General features: G+C 37.1%; 1 protein-coding gene across 1 annotated transcript in view; it reads left to right on the plus strand.

Annotated features, from left to right (window-relative positions):
* LMBRD1 (LMBR1 domain containing 1) overlaps positions 1-18,774 on the plus strand; it is a 123,744-nt gene that overhangs the window by 12,690 nt on the left and 92,280 nt on the right. The window contains exon 3 of the mRNA XM_003271088.3: positions 4,565-4,625. Coding sequence (XP_003271136.1) covers positions 4,565-4,625 — 61 coding nt within the window. The remainder of the gene's footprint in view (positions 1-4,564; positions 4,626-18,774) is intronic.

The raw sequence follows: 18,774 nt of genomic DNA on the forward strand, positions 1-18,774 counted from the left end.
GGGGTAGAGAAGTGACTGGTGGCTTTGGTCAGTGGTGACCATGAAAAATAATTTCGGCAGAACAGTAGGGTGGTTAGGTTGAGTGGGTTAAATATGGACAGAGAAGTAAGGAAGAAGTGATAGGGAATACTGACAACTTTTCAGGAAGTTTTTGCTCTATGAAAGTGAGAAGAGGAGTTAATGGAGGTGTTTTTATTTGTGGTGTTTGTGTATCTCTTTGTGTTTAATAGTTACTAGAATTTGTATACTTTAGAATTCAGTGCGGTGAGAGAAATTTTTGAGGGGAGAGAAGGTATCATTGCAGGTGCAGTTTCCTCCAGAAGGGTGAGTGAAAGTGAAAGGGTTGGGTGTAATAGGAGTATGGGTACTTCAGAGGAAAGAAGGTCTAGAATTTGGATACAAATGGAGATATGTTTTAGATTTAATAGTAAGTTGAGTGAGCTCCTGTCTTGGGGCTGCAAATTATTTTAGAGACCTCTAAATCAGTATTTCTCAATCATGGACATTTTGCCTTGGATAATTCTTTGTTAGGGGGCCTGCCCTGTGAACTGTAGGTGTTTAGTGGCGTCCTTGACCTCTTACCTCCTAGATTCCTGTAGTATACTGACTCTGCCCACCATGTCTCCGGACATTGTCAAATGCCCCATGGGGATCAAAATGGCTCCTGAATGAGAACCACCATTTTTATGGTGAAGTTATCAGGTAAAAGTGAGGAGAATCATTTTGGAGTTTTGGGTTATGTAGCAGGTTTCAAAAGTCAACTTGAAAAATGGGGAATGGAATTTACATATGCGACCACATTCTTGTTCTGTGGAATTCATATCTTTGTCTTCTGAAATATTCTTCGTTAATATTCTTTATTTAGTTCTTGATTGTCTCACATTCCTTTGTGTCCTAAATGACTCTGAAGTTTCTTTTAGTTTCTACTTTGACAGGCAATAGTTTATAAAACTTATCAGGGTCATAGTGGTTCCCAAAATTAGAAGGAAAGTTTTACAAACTAAGCTCTCTTGACAATACATCAAGTATCTTGGAGGCAAGAGAGTATGTAAAAGCCAAATACACTAACAGTACTTGAGTGATGTTGTATATCTTACACATATTTGTAGCTTTAAAATAGTAACAGCAATACTCTTGTTGCCACAAGAACTGGTTAGGCAAAAGATCCTTATAGAGTAAAAGATGCTAAATTTCAGTGATTCTTTTGCTTCAAGTTAACCTTCAGACTTTGTATTTTTAATTTTTTTTTTTGAGATTGGGATTTTGTCCAATTTTAAACTAATTTTTAAGTGATTCTCAGTGGAGACATTACTACCTCCTGGGGCTGTCTTGGAAATTGGTGGGAAGTTTGTATAACATATAAGAAGTAAAAAAAAGATAGTTGTCATTATTCTCTGGCCCATTGATACATTGTTCTTAATTTGCTCATCTTCAAAATCCTGTTAGTCCAGGCACGGTGGCTCACACCTATAAACCTAGAGGCTGAGGCAGGCAGATCACTTGAGTCCAGGAGTTCAAGACCAGCCTGGGCAACGTGGTGAAACGCAGTCTCTTACAAAAAATACAAAAATTAGCTGGGCGTGGTGGCATGCACTGTGGTCCCAGCTACTTGGAAGCCTGAAGGTGGGAGGATCACCTGAGCCTGGGAAGGTCTAGGCTGCAGTGAGCCATAATCATGCCACTGCACTGCAGCCTGGGTGACGGAGAGAGACCCTGTCTCAAAAACAAAGCAAAACCCACAAAAATACTTTTAAACTTCCGTTTTGATACAGAAGTAATCACTAAAGAAGCACAGCTCTTGGGAATTGAAGGTTTGGTTATGTACATATTCATTTGGATACTTGAATCATTGCTGAAAAAATTTTCAGTCATTGCACAGAATTCTCCCCAGTGCTTTCCCATTCTTTGTGGTAAGCGCTACTTACATTTTCTTTTCATTTTTTCTATAATATGTTTGGATATTTCTTTCATTACATTTTTTAGACAAAGATTACATGTGTTAAAACTTTTGGTTGTGATTTGTTCTGTTTCCTCCTACTCAAAAGTACTTCATAGATATCCCTCTATGCTAGTTTATATAGGTCTCATTGTTTTTAATGTCAACATGTTATTCTATGTTATGCATGTACAGAAGTAAATTTTACTATTTCTATTCTGGCATTTAGATTGTCTCCAGTTTCATTTTTCTTTTAAAAATATTTTAAACAACCCTACACCAAATATTGTTGGGTAAAGGACTCTTGGCCAAAAACCAATAAATGTTACTTAGTACAGGCTCTAATTTACCCTGACAAGGGTCAGCAAGTGCTCAGGTTCTTTTGTAACTTTACATTAGGCAAAGAGAGAGACTCTCCCAAAGTGCAGGTGCTTTAGTAGAGGCATATAACCTCCTAGTCTTTTCTCTCTCTCTCTCTTTTTTTCTTCTTGAGACAGAGTCTTGCTCTGTTGCTCAGGCTGGAGTGTAGTGGCATGATCTTGGCCCACTACAACCTCTGCCTCCCAAGTTAAAGCAATTCTCGTTCCTCATCCTTCCAAGAAGCTGGGATTATAGGCGTGTACTACCATGCCTGGTCTCAAACTCCTGACCTCAAGCAATCCACCTGCCTCAGCCTCCTAGAGTGCTGGGATTACAGATGTAAGCCACCGCAACTGGCCTCTTAAGAATGGTCTTGCAGATAGAATAAACACCTTGGACTTGGGTGCCAAAGAATATGAGCTGAGTAGGTACAAATGGTTCACTGAGTGCTAGGACATACCAATTGCTGAACACCTGGAGAGTCTGGGTCTCTTAGTCCAATTAGTAATGGAATTTGGTACAGCTCCTGCTGTGTGGGAAAGGAAGGGCCCATTTGGGCTAGCTTATCGCTTTGTAAGAGCTCTTGAGGTAATTTGTTGGACAAGTAGTATTGTCCAATGAATAAAATATCTATGTACTAATATCCATCCTAATTTGTGTGAATATATTTAGGATCGATTCAATAAAGAATGTCTACATGGTAGACTATCTTATTGTGTAGCAGATGGCTTTCCCTCCACATTTTGGCATTACTGGATGTTACTGTTTTAAATTATGCCAATAGGTAGGTGAAAGGTTATATAATAGTAGATTTTCACGTTTTATTAGTAAAGGATAGTAATTGGGAAATTCCTCCTTGTTGGTCTTTTTCAAATTTATTTTTGGCCCTAGCTTGTTTTGTCAGATGATTTTTAGAATCAATATGTTAATATACTCTACCTCCTAGCACAGTGGGATTTCGATTGGTGATACATATTAATTTTAAGATTAATTTGAATGGCAATTGGTATTTACAGTCTTTACATGTGGGAACAGGTGACTTTCCATTTATTAAATTTTTTATATCCTGTGATTTATTTTTTATATGGTTAACATAAATGTTTCTATTTGGCCTATTAAGGGTTTGTTACTATTCCTTTTTACTATTGGGAACATATTGTTTTTATTGTGCTTTGGATATCAAGGTTTTGCCTTTGTAGAAGTAAGTTTGGATTTTCTACATTTTTTTATATTTTACCAGCAAGAAATTTATAGCTACTCATTGCTAGAGGTGTTTATGGGCAAAAAAAAGGAGAAAAGAAAAGAAAAATCCTAAATTATCTTAAGAGAATTAAATATTGATCCCCTTTTTTAAGAGCACTCATAGAATGTTGACACTGACTTGAGCTCTTTAAGTGTTTATAAAACATTGACCTGGATTCTAAATTTTGCTTTATACTTAATAGCAGTGATAAGTCCTTTAGAGTCTCCACGTTTAATTTTTCACATGCACAGAATTTAGAGTATAGGCCAAAAGGCTTGACATTGTACCTTAGTTCTGACATAATAGGGTATAGATTTTTTTTTCTATCGGAAAAGATTAATTTGAATTATATTTTCTAAGCTTAGTAATTTGAACAACACTTGTGTGGGATGAATGCAAAGGAGATTAGACTGATTTTTCCTGTAGGTTTTTTTAAAAATGTATAATATGTTCAAATATGTTCTTTCTGAGGTACTAATCACGTTTGTTACTCTCTGCATAAAATTCATCACTATTTTCCATTGCTCTTAGGACAAAGTCCAAAATACTCAACATGACTCACAAGCCCCTGACATACATGTCCTTCTCTTCCCTCTCTCCACCTGCTTTCTCTTCCCTTTCTAAAAGCTCAGTTGAATCTATATTTAGCTTCTTGAAGTTTTTTTCAAACGTTCTGTGTATGTTCTTTTCTCCCTTCTTTCCTTCCTACTATTTTCTCTGTTTCCCTGAGATCATTCTCCCTCCTTTCAGGTCTCAGTTTAGTCATTTTTGAGAAGCCATTCCTGATCTTCAGTTTGGGTTAGGTGCCTTTTGTCTTTGTGTTTTGCCAGAACTGTGTTGTCTTATCGCAGCATTTACATACTGAAATTTGTCTATTGTCTGTCTCTCACTTATTGAAGACATAGATTGTTTTTATTTGAGTGGATAGATTTTGGAAGTGATATTCAGTCGTATTAAAACTTGACTCTTAATTGTTGGGCAAATGGATGTTTCATTAATATTTCTATTGTTTCCTTTTATCCTAGGACTGGGCTAATGCTAATGTCAGCAGACAGATTGAGGACACTGTATTATATGGTTACTATAGTAAGTATCTTTCAGTTTCTCTTCCTATTTGGACTGCTAACCAAAATATTGATACGGCTCCAATGAGTGGAGAACCCCAGGTTCTTCCTCTTGGGTCGAATTAGAAAAAAATGACATGGACACACATGGAGTAGTTTTAAGGAGCAGGGAGCTTAATAGGCAAGAAAGAAGGGTGAAGAAAGAAAGAAGAAGCTCTCCTGTACAGAGACAGAGGGAGGGGAGCTCCAAAGCCAAGAGAGGGAACCCCGCCTGCCACGGATACCAGTCAGGTATATGAAGAGGCTGGAGGTGGCAGTGTTTGATTTGCACAGGGCCCAGGGGATTGGTTTGACCAGGCATGTCATCCACATAGCCTGCAAAAAAAAACCAAAACAAAACGGACCCTCCCACCCTAGCTTTTAATATGCAAATACAGGGTGCCATGATGTTCTACACAGGTGGGGATATGTGGGGGCGGCCATGTCGCCAGGAACATGTGGGGCAAGGGCAAGAAGAAGAGTGCGGGTATTGCCATGTTTGGGTGGACCCAGTTTCTAATGGCTTGCATTTGCATATCAAAGGTTGCCGGCCTGGCTCTAAGAGCCAGGGAAGAAACTTTTCTGGAGATGCTTTAAAAAATGAAAAGGGTCCTTCCTAAAACTTTTTTCTAAGTATTGCCAATGGTAGACTGCAGTCTCCGGGGAATTTGTACTACCAACTTTATTCTCCACAGAGTCATTTTAATCCCGGACTTAATGGTTGCTTGGCTCCTCCTCCTTCCCTCCCTCAAACATCCTTCTCAGTATTAGATTATAAAAGCTTTATAATAATACAAAAGCTAAATGTTTCCAAAATTTTCCCTTTAAATAAACATGAAACTTGTGTTTTATTAAAAAAGTGTAATTGTTGAGTTAGGAGAGGGATGTCATTTTTTTCAGCAATAAAGATGCTGAATAAGATTTCAGTAGGACATTAAATGGGAAACTGAAAAAAATCTACAGAAGTTTCTATGGATAGGATATGTTTTCGAGTTCCATTGAATTTTTTTTTTTTTTTTTTTGAGACTGAGTCTCGCCCTGTTGCCCAGGCTGGAGTGCAGTGGCATAATCTCGGCTCACTGCAGCCTCTGCCTCATGGGTTCAAGCGATTCTCCTGCCTCAGCCTCCCGAGTAGCTGGGATTACAGGCACACACCATCACACCCAGCTAATTTTTGTATTTTTAGTAGACGGGGTTTCACGATGTTGGCCAGGCTCGTCTTTAACTCCTGACCTAGTGATCCGCCCATCTTGGCCTCCCAAAGTGCTGGGATTACAGGCGTGAGCCACCGTGCCCGGCCCCATTGAATTTTAATTCAGCTGCTTTGCTCCTTTGCCTTTATCCTGATCTAAAATCTGTAGGCCCCATGAAATTTTATTTCTTTTGGGTAGATTTTAGAATTTATGAAATTTCAAAATATAATTTAATATTTCTGATGAATATATTAAATATAATAAAATACAATTTTGACCTATTAAGTAAAAAGTTTTGAAATGGAGCTATATTAAGTAGAATGTTGCCTTTTTAGTATAAATAGAATATAAATACTTCTACACAAAGTTTTGGGGGGAGGTCTGTCACCTGTATGACACTAAAGTGTAGTGATTCTGTAGAAGATATGATGAGATAAGCCAATTTATACCTTAGTGAAGTCAAGGTCTGTGAACTGTATCTTATCGTTGAACCTAGAGGCCATTGGACTAATCCTTTGTAACTAAGTTCGCAAAAGACTTGTAAACTGGAATGTTAATTCATGCAGCCTTTTTCAGTTTGTTCTATGGAGAGAATTAAGCCCACAGAAAAGAATTTTAGTAAGTATTTTTCTTAGTCCTCCCAAAGATGGTGTGTTCTCAGTCCACTCAAGGATAATATGCCCTTAGTATCATTTTAAATGCCTGGGAGATAAGGTAATCATTACAAACAGTAGATGTCTTGGGACTTAAGGCTTGATTTCCTGTAGAACTTAATTTATAGTGAGAAATATAATTGCTTTGAATAGGATAGTTGAGACACTGATCTAGGAAAAAAATTTGTTTAAAAAGCCAGATTATGAATTGAAAAATTTGTTTTATGACCATGGAATCAAAACAAGAAAATTTAATTGGATAATATGAATGGTTAGTGGTATAATATTAGTCATCTCCATCTCAGCTATGGCTAATAGGCCTTTGGCTCTGACCCAGCGGTGACCTACAGCTAGGAGTCTGAAAGGATTCCACAGCTTTGAAGGTAGTTACTATCCTGAAGCTCCGCTGTTTCTTTTGAAATGCTAGGTACTATCTAACTGCCCTAATAGGAAACATCTAATATGTCTTCTCCTGGATTTTGAGGACTATACAGAGTTCAAATAGAAAACACAGTTTTTGTCCATCTCTTCTGTCAGAGGCTAAGTTCGTCTAATCCTTCCTATCCCTCCTAATATATCAACATATTTTCATGATCTAACCTTGCCAGGCCCTGTGTAAGACTTTTACATTCAAAATCTTATCTGGTTTTCATGAATGCCCTCTCTCCTTTTTTTTTTTTGTATTTTCTACCTTTCACAGATGAAGAAATTGATGTGGAGAGATGCTGAAGATCACTTTGTTAGTAAATGGCATATAGCCCAAAGTAGTTCTTATTTCCTCAGCTGTAGCTTCTTACTGTTAAGTGAGCTGCCTTTTGATAAATAGTACTGGGGATGTTACTTGTAAGAATGATTAGCAGCACTGAACTCCCAAGAGCAGCTTCAGAAATCATCTGGGGTCTTTTTTTTTTTTTTTTTTTTTTTTGGCGACAGAGTCTTGCTCTGTTGTGCAGGCTGAAGTGCAGTGGTGCAGTCTCTGCTCACTGCAACCTCCGCCTCCTGGGTTCAAGCAATTCTCCTGCCTCACCCTCCCTAGTAGCTGGGATTATAGGCACATGTCACCACGCCTGGATAATTTTTGTATTTTTAGTAGAGACAGTTTCACCATGTTGGCCAGGCTGGTCTCGAATTCCTGACCTCAGGCGATCCTCCCGCCTCAGCCTCCCAAAGTGCTGGGATTACAGATGTGAGCCACTCATTTTGCCCAGACCCCTTTTTTATTTTTTTGAGACGGAGCCTCCTTCTGTCATCCAGGCTGGAGTGTAGTGGCACAATTTCGGCTCACTGCAACCTTCGCCTTCCAAGTTCAAGTGATTCTCTTGCCTCAGCCTCCCGAGTAGCTGGGATTACAAGCATTCGCCACCATGCTCAGTTAATTTTTGTATTTTTAGTAGAGATGGGGTTTTGCCATGTTGGTCAGGCTAGTCTCGAACTCCTGACCTCAAGCGATCTGCCTGCCTCAAAGTGCTAGGATTACAGGTGTGAGCCACTGCGCCTGCCCACTGGGGACATTTTAAATAATACAGAATGGTAGATTGTATCCAGAGAGATTCTGATTTACTTTGTTGTGATAGGCAGCCCGTGAATCTATTACTAAAAAGTTAATGGTGCTGATTCTGATTTTAGCACAGCCAAGTTTAGAAACCAGTGGCCTAAGTCAGTGGCTTTTCTAAAGATGTCTCATGTGCATGTGTAATAAGATAAAGGTTTGAGGGATAAGGTGGCTAAGCATTGACTCCATGGGACCTACTTATGCTTTAATTGTCTTTTATGTTCGGGTTCCATGTGTGTTTTCAAAAGAAGAGCTTTCTGTTAACAGATCATGTGATAATCTCTTTTCTAGAATATTAAGATTAATGTTTAGATGCTTAATTCGTGATAACTTAGAGTAAACTGTATACATATTTTCCTTCATAGAGTTACTAATGCAGGGTTTTTTCTGTGTGTGTCAAGTTTTCTTAGGCACCAGTTTAGGTGCTGGTTTAGATGCTAGTTAGTTTTCCATAGAAGAGAAACTGATCAAAAAGATTTAAACTCTTAAAACTCCTAAAGAAATTTTAGTCATCTTCTTCAATGAAATTGTTTAGGAGTGTTAACTACTTTCAAACTACTGATTCAAATTTATAGTCTCACTGCTTTTTCATACTCCATGACATCGAAATCTATTGGCCTATTTGCACTTTGAATGGATCTTTTGTCCATTTGTCAAATGCCAAATAAGACAGTTGACATTATGCCTCACTCATTTGGAAAATACTTGTTCAGTGAATAATACAGATCTTCTGAATGTTGACACATATCGTTATACATTGAAAAAACCACATTTGTTAATACCGCCATTACTCTTATCAGAAAAGTATGTATTGAGAAGCTGTAAAGCTCAAAGATAGATTCAAGTTTTCCAACATTCTAATTTTCTCTTGAAAGCTTCAGTTTTATCATTGGTAACAAATACTGTCACTTATTTCCTTTGGAGTGACAGTCTCACTGTTATTTTTGAGAAAGCCTGTCTAATAATCAAGTCTGGATAACCATTGCTTATCTGTCAGTTGTTCTTTCAAGTAAAAATGATGTTCTTTGAAAAAAAAGTGGCTAGTGTAGCTCACAACTCAAAGAGCGCAGACAAAATTGAGATGCGAAACACAAGTACAGCATGGTTTATGTGTATTTCCTGTCACACAGAATATTGAAAGGATGTATATGCAAATGTGGACACTAGAATTTTTACTGCTTCAAAAGGGACTTTTGTGAATAAAAGGCTCAAATCTCCCTCCTCCCTGAAGAATACAATGACTGCTAGCGTAATTTGAGTCTACTATCTTGATTCCTGTAAAGGGGCAGCAGTTTTATCCACTGTTGTTTTTGCAGCATTAGTTTAACTGTAAACATAGTGGAAAGGCACATAACATCTTAGTATCATTATGCAAATAGTTTTGATGTTGTGAATACCCTGAAAGGATCTCTGCAAATCCTAGGGTCTGGAAACCACATTTTTAAGGATCTTCTGTTACATTAATGGAATTTGGGGTGTTTTGTTCTGAGAAGCTGGCAGAAATCAGGCTGCCTGCTGCTTCTCCTTGTGAACACTCCCCAGCTGTTGATTAGTTATTAATAATCCTCATTAACTGAAGCTACTTACAAAGCAGATTCAGTTTTCTGGAGCTTGTTGAAGTATGAGAGGGTAAAGTTGTTCATTTTCATCCTATTCCCTGCACACCTAAGTACTCTGTGATCAGGAGACTCCCTCATCTGGGAAGGTTATGCCCGCCCCAGGAACTTTAAGGATTCGTAATTTGTACCTTTTATTTCTTTTGAATGTTTTATTTAGTCCTCCCTCCCTCCCTCCCTCCCTCCCTCCCTCCCTCCCTCCCTCCCTCCGTCCCTGCCTCTTCCTGCCTGCCTGCCTGCCTGCCTGCCTCCCTCCCTCCCTCCCTCCCTCCCTCCCTCCCTTCCTTCCTTCCTTCCTTCCTTCCTCCCTGTATTTTGGGCAGGAGTGCAGTGGCGTGATCATAGCTCATTGTAAACTTGAACTCCTTGGGCTCATGCAGTCCTCCCACCTTGGCCTCTCAAAGTGTTGGGATTACATGCATAAGCCACCACACTCAGCCTACTATTTTCTTTTATAAAACTGCCCTTGTGTGAGTTTTTAGTTCTGAGTTTTGTTTAATTTCGTATTTAGACCTGCTATGCAGGCTTAGCAGTGACTTCTGAGTTCTGTTTAATTTCATATTTAAGCCTGCTATGCAGTCCTTTTATCCCTTATGTTGTCTGTGTTTTATTTAGCCTTTTATCTAAATTGTTTTTATTTCAAATTTATTTTTATCTTTATATTTGGCTCTCCCTATTTCTACAACCCCTGCAGGCATGCAAAAATAAGAAGTGAGAAAAAACATTAAGTAAAAGGAAATTCATGTAAAAGAAGTTAATGAAAGGCAGGGGGTAAATGAATTAAAACTGTCCCAAACCCTAAGCAGGAATTATTTGAGGCTATTTTTGATTAGTTCTTCTGTAATTGGCCTATCATTTCCTCATGTTATTAGCCTTTTCTCCCACTACTAATAAAGACATACCCAAGACTGGGTAATTTATAAAGAAAAAGAGGTTTAATGGACTCACAGTTCCATGTGGCTGGGGAGGCTTCATAATCATGGTGGAAGGTGAGGAGGAGCAAAGTCACATCTAACATGGTGGCAGGCAAGAGCATGTGCAGGGGAACTCCCCTTTATGTAAAACCATCAGATCTCGTGAGACTTACTGACTGTCATGAGAACGGCATGGGAAATACCTGTCCCTATGATTCTATTGCCTTGCACCGGGTCCCTCCCATGACACATGGGGATTATTACAATTCAAGATGAGATTTAAGTGGGGACACAGAGCCAAACCATATCATCCACATAGACTTTCTTCTCTTGACACTAGTTTTCAGGCTATCATCTTGTGTGTAGATGTAAATTGAATCATATAGTTCATAATGTTTTGTGTTTGGCTTCTTTAGTGCATAATATTATATTTGAAACCTCTATATTGATGCAGGCAACAGTACTCTGTTGATTCTTATTATTATATTAACATACCATAGTTTATTTATCCATGCTAGTGTTGATGAAAAATGGGGTTGTTGACAATATTTGGTCTTTTCAAATGCAGCTGTTAAGAAGATATTATCTATGTACATTTAAAAGATTTTTACTGCATTGCTTTCCATTGTATGGATGTTCATAGTCAAAAATCCAAGTTTGTTAGGTGTTTAATAACATTTTTTTTTTGCTGTTAAACAATTTTGTAGTAAAAATAGGAGTGAGTCAAAGTGTACACATATTTAGATGAATTAAGTTATGGAACTAAGGGAGAATAAGATGAACTGGGAAGCTTTTCAGTTCCAGTTTCTATGCCAGACTTTTAGAGCACCTAAGAGAGTTTTTTGGAAGTTTCTTTTCATTCCCTATTGATTAGGTGCTGATAATTTGTATCTGGAAACTTTTTTATGTATTTTGAACTTAGGTTTATCTTAGTGTGTTTTGTGCTGTTAGAATACTCAAAACTTGGTAATTTGTAAGGAACAGAAATTTATTGGCTCACAGTTCTGGAGGCTGGGAAGTTCAAGATGAAGGAACTGGCATCTGGTAAGGGCCTTCCTGCTGTCATCCCATGGCAGAAGGGCAACGGAGGAGAGGGCACACAGCCGTTTATAATGAACCCACTCAGGTGATAATGACATGAATCCACTCATGAGCGGTCACCCTTGCTACCCAAATACCTCCCATTAGGCCCTACCTCCCAAAACTACCATATTGGGTAGTGATCATGAACTTTGAGGGACACATTCAAATCATAGTAGGGTTTACAACTCCTAGAATCTAACTTAAGAAGAGTACGTGAGACCTTTGAAGTTGACTTCTTTGTGATTTCTCCACCTGTGAAATGGTGATAAAGTAGTACCTACTTCATAATGTTAGGAGTGTGAGACATGTGATTAGTGCTAAATAGGTGTTATTCACTGCTGTTTATTCAAATCAGATAAGAGAACAAGAGAAATTTTCTCTGTTAATGCAATGATATAGGAAAGTTAATATTGAAAGAACTGACTAGTATCTCATCAAAACTATTGTTTTGAAAACATCTCTAATAATATATTTCAGTGCTTTTCCAGACAAGATAGAAAGACTGAGACTGATTTTGAGATTTGTTTGATTCAAAATCCTTTTTATAAAATCTTGTTTGATAAGATACAGTTGTGTCCTGTCTCCTGCCCCTTTTCCCCCCTTTTAAAAGAAAGTATTCTTAATTAAAGGGGATGTTTTCTAAGTGGTTTCTGGTTAAGTTTGCCCAAGAGATTATCTAGATAATCTCTAGAGACCTACTAGCCTAAGAATTTGTTTCCAGTTGGAAATACTAAGAAAGCAAGTGATCTCTTGAACTTATAACTAGTGTGACTTGTACTTTTTGTCTCCAAATGAACTGGTGATTTCTCACGTTAATATCATAAACCTTCCTTCACACTCTAGATTTTGGAGATTGAGACATATGTTCTTGGTTTTTCTTCTTATGTTCTTGGTTGTGCCTTTTGAGTTTCCTTTCTTGGTTCATTCTCTTTTTTCTGACCTTTGAAAATATTTGTATGCCCCAGCGGTTAATCCTTGAACCTGTTCTGTTTCAGTTAACCTTCTGGTGATTTTATACCATTGCTTCCTTCTAAATATCACCTATATGCCCAATTCCCAGTTTCGAATCTTTGTGCAGACCTCTCTGGAACGTCACAATCCTATGTCCAACCGTTACAGAACTCTCTACCAAAAAATCAAAGACATCTCAGATTGAACATTTCTAAAGCAACTGACCTTTAATCTGTCATACAGTAGGTTTTTTTTCTTGTAGTGGATAACAACAAGAAGGATAGAGTTTCTCAGACTGAAAACCTTGGAGTCATCCTTGAATCTTTACTTTTTCACATTTTATGTCAAATATGGCAGAAAATTCCCTTGTGCTTGATTTTCAAAATTTATCTAGAATTTGACCACTTCTCACTACCTTTTTCTTTCTGGCTATAATCCTGTCTAAGACACCATTGTCTCTTTTGGGGTTATCACAGGAGTCTGTCTTTTCTACCCTTGTTTTATTCACAATATAGCAGTCAGAGTGATTCTTTAAAAATATGACACTTCTGTTCCTTATCTGCTCAAAACCCTGAAGTAGCTTCCCATGTAATTCACAGGAAATGACAAAGTCATTACTGAAGCCTGCAGGGCCTTATGTGATCTGACATTCTTCCCCACCCCACAAACTTCTTTGTCCTCATCTACTATTTTGCTGTGCTAGGCAAACTCTCATGATGGCCCACAATGCTGTCCACCTCCTAATATTCATGCCCTTATGTAATTCCCTCCTTTTGAGTGTGTGCTGGACCTCGAAATTTGCGTCTGCCAAAGAGAATGTGGCTAAAATGATGCTGATGGGATGTCACTTCTGAGATGAGGTAGAAGACAGTGACTTTGTCTTGCTTGTACTCCTTGGCTTTTTCTCTTGCTTGCTCATATTAAGCAAGCTGCCACTTTGTGTGCTGCCTCATGGAGAGGCCCACGTAGCAAGGAACTGATAGTGGCCTCCAGCCAACAGCTAGTGAGGAACTGAATCCTGCCAAAAACTCAGTGAGTGAACCTGGAAGCAGGTTCTTCCCCAGTCAAGCCTTGGGATAACTGCTGCATTGGCTAACATCTTGATTGCAGCCTTGGGAGAAGTTCTGAGCTTGGGGACCCAGCTAAACTGTGCTCATATTCTTGACTCATAGAATCTGTCAATAAATGTTTTTTTAAACCACTAAGTTTTGAGTAGCCTCTTACATGGTAGTAGACAACTGGTACATCTCTCCATCACTGTTATATTAATGTTGTTATTAATGTTCCTTGAACATTTCAGTTTCACTTCTACCTTAGACCCTTTGCTTTATGATCCCTTTGCTTAGAATGCTTTTCTTCCAGTTATTTACTTGACTAATTTAACTCCTTTAGCCTTTAAATCTTTGCTTACATGTTATCTGTGAAAGAGGCCTACCTTCAGTCTCTGGCTCATTTTATCCTAGTCTATTTTTTTTCTTTACAGCCTTTAATCACATTCTGATGCCTTATATAATTTAGTTATGTTCATTGTTTGTATCTCCCTGCTAGAATTTATACTGTGCTAGGGCAGGAATCTTTATCTCTTTTGGTCCTTGATGTGTTGTAAGCACAAAGAACAGATATTGGCACATAGTAGGTGCTCAAATATTTGTGAAATTCATGAATTTTTTATTTTCTGTGTAATTTAGGGAAACTCACTTGAATTTCTTACTTTGTTAATGAGAGAGAATAATGTGTACTTCCGTGTTGTTAAGATTGAGTGAGTGGGGTGGGATTTCAGCCATGGCCAAGTATGAAAACTGGCAGATTCTCTCACCAGAAAACAAATATGAAGTTGGACAAAACTGAACAGAAAACAACAGCTTCAGTTCTTTAGCAATCAGTGAAAAACATACAACAGTCTGAAAAGTGTTTATGCTTAAAAACTGCTAAGGGACAGTGGTAGTTTCCTGTATTTCAGCCTAGGGCTGTTATGTTTCCCTACCCCCAACTTCCAGCTTGGTTATTGCAGAAGATCTGCCAGGGCAGGGTGGGTCCAGGGAGGACCTACAGCTGTGCTGCTGTATTAGAAGGGGACTCACTCAGTTGGGTGGTGCTCACTTCTAGTGCTATCGTTTATGGAAGTGACAATCTTGGAGTCAGGTGAGTGGAGAGGACCCAGGATTCTACTAGCAAGGGATTGTGGTCATAATTGGGACAAGCATATGTCTGGCTGAAGCTGCATACATGTGTTTTGGAGACTGGAGAGGGCTCAACCTAGTCATGTACTCCTGGCTCCCCTAGAGGCTCTACACATGTGTGTAGGAGACCAGAAAGGAAAAGCCAGGGGCAATTGGCCTGAACTTTAATACACTCTCCTACCAATATGCAGGTTCATTGGCAAGGGCTGGAAGCCTTACTGGCTTGAGTTGTTTGAGAAAAGTTTCTTTCTGGTTATTGTCTGATTATTAAGCTATATAGACACAGGAGCAATCCCTAGGAAGCCAGGCTTAAAAACAGTAATTTAAATAAATATATATTTTTTTGAGCTGGGATAAAAACTAAAAAAATAGTTAAAAAAAAATAGAGACATCAGCAGTTGCACACTGTGTGGAAAACAGATTTTACAGACTTAACCCTGCCAAATAAGTGAATGAAGGAATTAAAGAGGCAAACTTCAGGAGCAAAAAGCACAATACAGAGTTGCTACAACATATTGTCTAACATGTCCAGTTTCAATAAAATTACAAAATATGCAAAGAAATGGGAAAATGTGAACAATGCTAAGCAAAACAGCATATAGTGGAAACAGTATTTCTAGATATTAGATTTAGCAGACAAAGACTTCAAAGCAGCTATTGTAAATCAGTTTAAAGCAGCAAAGTAAGCTAAGAATGAAAATAAAGTGTGACAAATAGAGATGTTCAAAAAGGAGATAAATGATTTTAAAAACAACAAAATGAAAATTCTGAGATTGAAGAATATAGTTACTGATGCGAAAAATTTACTAGAGAGTCTTACCAAAGGTTTGACATGACAGAAGAAAGAAGCAGTGAATTTCAAAGGTAGATGATCTAATCTGAAGATCAGAGAGGAAAGAAGATTAAAGAGAAATCAATAGAGCCACAGAGATCTGTGGGTCAGCATCAGGTTTACCTATGTATGTGTGATGGGAATCTCAGAATAAAAAGAGAAAAAAGAGGGCAGGAAACAAAGTTTGAAGAAATTATGGCCAAAAAGCAATCTACCCATCTAAGAAGCTCAGTGAAACCCAAGTAGGAAAAACAGAGATACAGACCTGGACAAATCAGTGTTAAATTATTAAAAGCCAAAGACAAAGAGAAAAATTTAAAAGCAGCCAAAAAATTACATGACAGCATCTTTATGATTAGTGACTAACTTCTAATGTGAAACAGTGGACACCGGAGGGCACTAAAATGAAAAGAAAAAAGAATAAAGATTTCTGTGTCCTCTAAAATCCTCTAAAAATGAAGGTGGAACAGGACATTCCAAGATAAAACCTGAGAAAATTCATTGCAAGAAGCCCTTTCTTACAAGAATGCTAAAGGAAGTCTTTAAGGATGAAAGGAGATGACACTAGGCAGTAAACCAAATTCATAGGAAGAAAGAAATCAGAAATTATAATGGTTAATGTTTAATATAAAGGCACTATATCTTTTCTCCTTTTCTTACCTTTGTAAAAGATTTAAGATTGTATAAAGCAATAATTATAACACTGTAAATGTTGGGTTTAGGGTTTATAATATGTAGACATAAAATACATGATGAGAATGGCACAAAGAAAAAGAAGTATTAGAGCTATTTTGGAGCTTGTTTTTAAAAAAATATATTTTGCCTGTATTGTGTGAATATTAATTGAAGGTAAATTGTGATAAATTTAGGTATGTAGTATAATCCCCATAGCAACGACTAAGAAAATGACTCAAAAATATACTTATTTTATAAATCTATAAATATCTATAAAATAAGTCAGGAATTGGTAATGTGGAAACTAACTTTTAATACAAAATAAGGTAGTAAAGGAGAAGCCTGGAACAACAAAAAAGACATAATAAAGTATAAAATGGCAAATGTAATTTCATCCATTTCAATAATTGTTATATTATGTGTAAGTAGTCTAAATACCCCCAATCAAATGAGATTGTCATAGTGGATCAACAAATGAAGATTCGTCAATGCGTTGTCTATAAGAGAAACACCTTAGATTCAGGGACACAAATAGTATATGCTTAAAGAAAAGGTTAGAAAAAGATGTCATGCAAGTAGTAACTCTGACAGCTGAAATGACTATATTAATATCAAATAAAATAGACTTTAAGACAAACATGGACATTTCATAATGATAAAATGGTTAATCATTAAAATGACAGAAAAATTATATATGCACCTATTAACAGAGCTTTAAAATACACAAATTCAAAATGGGCAGAATTGATAGGTGAAATAGATAATTCAACAATATTAGTTGGAAATTTGAGTAACCAACTCTTCATTGGTTAGGAAATAATTGTTTTCTGATAGAACAGTTAGAAAATCAGTGAAGGTTAAGAAGATGTAAACAACAATATTGATGAACTTACAAATATAGAAAATTGTATCCCAATGGATGCAGAACGCAATTGACTTAAAGCACACAAAGAACATTCTTCAGTATAGACTATATGATAGGTTATAAAATAATTATCAGTAAATTTAAAAGGATTAAAAATCATACAAAGTGCATTTTCCAATCATAATATAATTGAATTAGAAACCAGCAATGGAAAAAAATCTTGGCAATCCACAAGTATTTGGCATTTAAACCACATACTTCTAAATAACCCATGGATCAAGATGAAATCACAAGGTAGATTGGAGACTATTTTGAACAGAATGAAAACAAAAATGTAACATATCAAAATTTATGGGATATAGCTTAAGCAGAGCTCAGAGGATAATTTGCAGCTTTAAACTCCTCTGTTAAAAAAGAATTCTCAGCTGCCTAAATTTCTACCTTAGGAAAACAGATAAAGAAGAGCAAACTGAACTTTAAACAAGCAGAAGAAAAATAAAGGTCAGAGCAGAAACCAATGAAATAGAAAACAGAAAAACAATAAAGAAAATTCAAACCAAAGTAGGTTCTTTGAAAAAAAAAGAAATCAGCAAATCTTTAGCTAGACTTAGGGCATCGGGAAAGGGGGAGAGAAAGGGAAAAAGGATATAAATTATCAAAATAAGGAATGAAAGAAGTGGCATTACCAACTTTGCAGAAATTAAAAGAGTTACAAAGGAATGTTGAGTAACTTTATACCAACATATTAGATGAATTGGATAAATTCCTAGACAATTTTCCAATTGAATCAATTACCATAACTGATTTAAGAAGAAATTAGCACTGTAGCAGGCATAGAAGTTGAATTATTTATTTAAAATATTCCCACAAAGAGAACCCCATACCTAGATTTCGTCACGTAAGAAATATGTGAAGAATTTCACATATTATGTATTTAAATAATTATACCAATTATATATTTAAATAAGAAATTATACCAATTTCTATTTATGTATTATAGATAGAAATTATACCAATCCTTTATCAACCTTTTTAGGAAATAGAGGATGAAGGAACACTTCCCAACTCACTTGAGGCCATTGTTTCCTTCATACCAAAATCATGTAAAGACATCACAAGAAAGGGAAACTGTGGACTAATATCCCTCATGAATGTAGACACAGAATTCTTAAAATTTTAGGAAACTGAATCCAGCGTCATATAAAAAGAATTATGTGACAAAAATACAAAAATTAGCTGGGCATGGTGGCAGGCTCCTGTAATCCCAGCTACTTGGGGAGGCTGAGGCAGGAGAATCTCTTGAACCCAGGAGGCAGAGGTTGCAGTAAGCCAAGATCAAGCCACTGCACTCCAGCCTGGGTCACACAGCAAGACTCCATCTCAAATTAAAAAAAACGAAAAGAAATTGTATGACAAAAGTGAATTCATCTCAGAAAAGTAAGGTTGCTTTAATATCCAGAAATTAATTTACTTAACATACATGTTAGCATACATAGGACAGAAATGAATGATCATCTCAATAGATGCAAAAAAAAATTCCAGTATCGATCATCGATTAAAAATTATCAGCAAAGTAGTTACAGAGGAGAACTTCCCAAGCTGACAAAGGACATCTGTG

This window comes from Nomascus leucogenys, chromosome 3 (assembly GCF_006542625.1).
Source record: "Nomascus leucogenys isolate Asia chromosome 3, Asia_NLE_v1, whole genome shotgun sequence".
NCBI lineage: Eukaryota > Metazoa > Chordata > Mammalia > Primates > Hylobatidae > Nomascus > Nomascus leucogenys.